The 5,234-nt window shown below is 54.7% G+C and overlaps 1 protein-coding gene across 1 annotated transcript in view; it reads left to right on the top strand.

Moving 5' to 3' along the window:
- Positions 1 to 343: 343 nt before the first annotated feature.
- Positions 344 to 5,234, top strand: part of LOC104167992 (zinc finger SWIM domain-containing protein 5-like) — a gene marked incomplete at its 5' end in the record, with an annotated part of 19,929 nt that continues 15,038 nt past the window's right edge. The window contains 2 exon segments of the mRNA XM_009708421.1: positions 344 to 492; positions 1,113 to 1,263. Coding sequence (XP_009706723.1) covers positions 344 to 492; positions 1,113 to 1,263 — 300 coding nt within the window.

Raw genomic sequence — 5,234 nt, 5'->3', positions numbered from 1 at the left:
CTCTGCAGCTGTGCTGCTGGCACCCCCAGGGCTTTGAAGGAAGGCAGGGCTCTGCTCTTCCTCAGCCTCACCTCACGTGGGGTGCAGAGGGAGGTGGGCTAGGCGTTAGCCCTGTGGTCAAGACCCCTCCTAATGGCTGCTGCCACCACTGTGGAAGGAGAGCGTGATGCTGCCGGCTGGGGCTCACTGCCTGGGAACCTGGTTGGTTTTCCCTCGCCTGAGCTGATAAAATAGCGGTAGGTCCATATAAGATAGAAGTAGATCCACTCCTTGCTGGTGGGACTGCTGACCCTGCTGCTATAAACACGGTTGTCTCTTTTCTCCTCCCTCCCCGTCCCTCCAGGTGCTCCTGACCCCACTGCTGGGGCCAGCATTGACGACGAGAACTGCTGGCACTTGGATGAGGAACAGGTTCGAGAGCAGGTGAAGCTGTTCCTATCTCAGGGAGGGTACTACGGCTCGGGGAAGCAGCTCAACTCCATGTTTGCCAAGGTGAGGAGGAGCCGGTTGCTCTCTCCCCTCTCGGAGCGTCACGTAGCCAGCAGCTCGCCGGCTGCCCTGGCAGGGTGCCCGTCACAGCTGGGAATCTCTGCTCCACTGCCTTCTTGCCTGGTCACGGAGCAGGCAGTTGTAATCCAGGCTCTGAGTCAGGCCTGGGTTGTCTCACCCGCTCTGCTGGCAGGTCTCTTCCTCCCATGCGATGGGCTTGCCGTGATCCCTGCACGAGGGAGGGCTTTCCCCCATCTCCCCATCGGCATGGTGTGGGGAAGGCCAACCCTGCAGAGCATACTGAGGTGGTGGAAAAGTGGCACCAGCCTAGAGGCTTAGCTCTTCTTTGCAGAAAGGCCTTGTTTTCATGTTCTTGATTGCTTAGTCCTCTTCACAGCCTAGGCTGTGGCTGCTACTCAGTTGGACTCCAGCTAGCCATGTCACAACCATTGCATGACTGTTATAATATATGACTGTACATTATACACATATACATGTATATATTTACAGTCTGGCCACCCAAACTGAGGGACCTGTGGGTTGCCAGCCAGGTGACCGTGTCTTAAACACCTCCGAGGGACCTTGGTTTGTCTCACCAAAGACTTTTTCTCTGTCCTTTCCAGGTCCGGGAGATGCTGCGCATGAGGGACTCCAATGGGGCCAGGATGCTGACGTTGATAACGGAGCAGTTCATGGCCGATCCTCGGCTCTCCCTTTGGAGGCAGCAGGGAACGGGCATAACGGAGAAGTGCCGGCAGCTCTGGGATGAGCTGGGTAAGAGCCACTGCCTTGCAGAGAGCAGCAGCAGGGTTGCCTGGGCTGCCGGGCCAGCAGAAATCACCCCGGAGGCCTTTGGCACTCTTTTTTGGGGGCAGAGGCCCGGAGAGATGCCAGGAGCTTACTCTATCCCCTGCTGGGACAACTGGATCAGGCCCAGTCTACACAGTTCAACACCTTAAACCAGCCCCTCTCCTGCAAAAGGGGTCAAGGACGATGGGTGTGCAGAGGGTGGCTGGTCCCATACTTGCAGCAGCCTGGTGTTTGGTGTGCTGCCCTGAAGCCTTTGCGAGGGAGGACACAGGGGCTGGACGGAGCCTGGATGTAGAAGTGCTGTTCCTGGAGGAACTGTGATCCAGAGGGGAAAAAGCAGTTTCTCAAGTCTCATCCCGTCTAACAGATTTCTGCCTGCTGTGGGTGCGTGTGTCCAGGGTGAGGGCGGCAGGATGGCCAGCGCAGAGCCTGGCTTTAAGGGAAGTGCAGTTCTGGGTAATTCTAGCTAAGCATCTTAGACGCCAGCTCAGCTGGCTGACACCATAATATCATTAGAATAAAACATTTAGATGACGTGGGCCCAGGGAGGTTGGTTGTGTGGTAAAGTTAACCCAGCAGTTCTGGGCTCTCCTGGACATCTGAGGTCTTGGGTGAATAGTTTGACTTGTGCCATGGTTTTATGTGTGAGTTTGAGCTTCTCTGCAGCCTGCTGGTCGGAAATGCTGTGTAAGGGCAAGGGCTCATGGGCTGGGACCAAAGGGGTGTTGCAGAGCTGGAAGAAGGATGAGGGTGGTCCAGGGTGTGGAGCACCTGAAACTGCAACTGGGATGACAGACCCTCTTACCAAGTGGCCAACAAATGCAAACATGGCCATGAGACTGGAGAGCCTGGCCAAAGTGCGCAGACAAGGACTGGGCAGGGATGGGATGTCTTGCTTCTGTGTGAAGTTCCTTGGATGGAAATAACCATGCTGGCCCTGGAGAGCTCATCTGTGCTTGCTTGCCAAGAAGATATTTCCAGGATTTTGGGACGCTGCAGCTAGATGGTTGGATATGCAAGGATCCTGGAGAGCTGGCAAAATCCGCCAAGCCAGAATTTCCACACGGGAGAAAGCAAACACGTCAGTGAAACGTGGATGGATGGGTGTCTGGGCAGGCCTGGACGCAGGAAGCAATTTGCCCAGAATTACAGATTATTTGGCCGGATTTCAAACCCGCTATCCAAGCCGAGAGCCCTCCCTCCCTTCCTGCACACACAAGGGGGGAGCGGTTGGGTTTCAGTCCTGGCTTAACCATGCAAGGACCATACAAGCTACCAGCTTGTAGCTTTGGTCGGCGGAGTGGGAGGAGGCGACAGCACGTCCCCATCAGCAGATGACAAGGTGGCTAGGGAATGTCAGGGCCCTACCAAGGCTGGATCAGCGTGTCAGCAGGTGAAGCGTGGTGTCAGCCAACGCGCGTCAGAGCAAGTGGCTAGCCTGGCATAGGCCTGTCATGCAGGAGGGTCTGGGCATCTCCATGCTGAAGAGAAGCCCCTGCAGAGGACATGGTGGTGGTCCAAGAAGCGGCTCCAGGGCAGGATGGGCATGGAATATACTCAAAGCAGGGATTACTCCCCCCATCTTACAGAAGCCTTTTGGATTTGGCCTTGGGCAGCATTTGCTGTAGGAACAGAGCATCCTTCTGAAGGAGAAGAAGGGATGAGGGGAGAGGGACCAGAGCTGCAGGGAGTTAGTGGCATTTTCCAGCAACAAACATCAGCAACGCAAAGAGATGTCCCAAACCATCACCAGGCGGGTGACAGTAGCTGGGGCGTGTGGGGTGGTGAAGGCACGTTGTCCGACTGCCTGTGGGCTGCGGGTGCCAAAGCTGCCTGGCGTTACTGCTGCAGCCAAAGGGAGGGATGAGGGACCTGTTGCCAGCTGCCGCAGGGAGCCCCGGCACAGACCGCATTCCCCTGCCACATGGAAAAGAAAAATGGGCCTCGCAGAAATTATTTTGGGCACGTGTTTAATAATTAATCATTGATTTTTAGCAAAGACTGCATCACAGGCTTGTGTGGGATTGGAAGAAGATCAGCCTTAAAGAAGATTGTGGATTTATGCTGGGGAAAATGTAAAGGATTTTGCAGGATTTCAGAGTTTTAAAAAAAAAAAAATTAAAATAAAAATGGCATGATTTGCTTGCGCGTGTGCTGCCAGCTGAACATCTATTGCCCCGTCTGCTGGGGAGCCAAAGGAAAGACCTGCTGGATGGAGAGCTCTGCGGCGTGGGAGTATTTGCCCTGGCGCATTAGTACTTACGATTAAAGCCTAATTACAAAAAATAGACGAAAACCCAGCTGAAGTGCAGCCTGACCTTAATCTGCCTGGAGACGGGTTTATTTATCTCGGCCACTTGTTTACAGTGGGGAATTTCAGCAGATTAAGCCGGGGAGCGACCCTGTGGGAAACAAGAGAATTTCTTTGATGGTTTGGAAACTTGGGCGCGGGATCGGAGCGCTTGTCCTCTCCAGGGCTGGCAGCCGGGACTGCTGGGCTGGGAAGGCTCCGACCCCCCCCCGTCCCTGCACCCAGCCCCGTCATCAAAAAGCATTTTTGTTTAGAGGCTTAGCTTAATCGTGATCTGCCGCTTTGTTCCCCGCTTAACCTCCTGCTATCAGAAAGTTCAGATGAAGGTTTCCGCAGCATGTGAACAGACACAGAGTCTGACCCGGCGTGGCGTTTCGGCTCAGGACAGGAGTCACTTGTGCTGTCAGCTGATGTCACTTGACCATAGGGCTCAGAAAACCCCTCTTTTCCATCTCCCAGATAAGTATTGCGGCTGAGACAGATGCGAATCCCTCTTCCCTCCTTGTCCCCACCTCCCTGCCACATCTTCCTTTCTGCAGGATAGCCCAGGGGCACAGCGTTTTGGCAGGCAAAGGATGCCTTGGAAGGCTCCCAAAAATAGGCTGCAAAGTCATGAGGCTTCTGAGGATCGCATCTTAGCCGAGCTGTGGGAGCCAAAAATCCAGCAGGCACATCCCGTTTCTGGGGGCGGCGGACCTGGACCGCCTGTCAGCCGAGCCGCTCTGTGCATCATCAGAGGCGTGAGCCGAAATTGCCAGAGGCTGCTTTTTTGCACAAGCAGCCCCAGGAGCAGGCAAAGAGGGGCAATGACAACAGGCGGGAGCGCTGGTGGAAAGGGGATGCTGGAAACCATTTGGAGCCCCGGGATGCCCAACACCAGGAGCTGAGCGCAGGATCTAGCTCATGGCTGCCAAGGAGGTGGGGAGTTTTATGCCCTCAGGGTGGCAGTGGGCAGGCACCCACTGCTCAGCTGAAGAGCAGTAACCAGAGCCTTAAGAAAGACTCATTTTCTGGAGCTGAGACCTGGTTTTCCAAAGACTCCGTGTCTGTGCAGCCCCTGTGGAGACTGCAGGAGCCTAGAAGTAAGTGACACAGACCTGCTCTGGGAGGGATGGGCTCTGAAAGCCCCGAAGGAGATAGCTCTTCTCTTGCACATGCATTAATCACTGATTTTGCAAGTCAAAAGTCTTATACCCCCTTATTATCAGAAAGGAGTGGGATTTTGGTGGGGTTTCCTGGGAGCAGCAGAGCTGAGACATGGATGGAGCTGGACCAGGCAAGGCCTGCTTTGAATATTTGCTGATCTTCAGTGCCTGCAGTTCCCTTTTCTGTGCCCGTTCCTGGATGCAATGCTGCTGTCACCATCTGCGTTGTGACACCGTGACGTCTCTCCTGCCGAGCCAAGCCGCTCCGAGGAGCTGGATGTGCACAGCCTCCATGCCTTATTAATGATTTGAACTAAACGTGTCCACAAGTCCCAACTGGCAGAGGACAGGTCCCGGGAGATGGACCCCAAAAGCACCACCAAAACTCAGCTTTAACCCAGAGGAGCAGGGAAACACTAGAATGAAGCTGGAGTCAAAACCAACCTGGTTTTGCCTTGTATTACCTGGAAAAAGGACCG

This window comes from Cariama cristata, unplaced genomic scaffold, assembly GCF_000690535.1.
Source record: "Cariama cristata isolate BGI_N322 unplaced genomic scaffold, ASM69053v1 scaffold19159, whole genome shotgun sequence".
In the NCBI taxonomy this organism is placed as follows: domain Eukaryota; kingdom Metazoa; phylum Chordata; class Aves; order Cariamiformes; family Cariamidae; genus Cariama; species Cariama cristata.
This window is presented reverse-complemented; position numbering and strand designations above follow the sequence as displayed.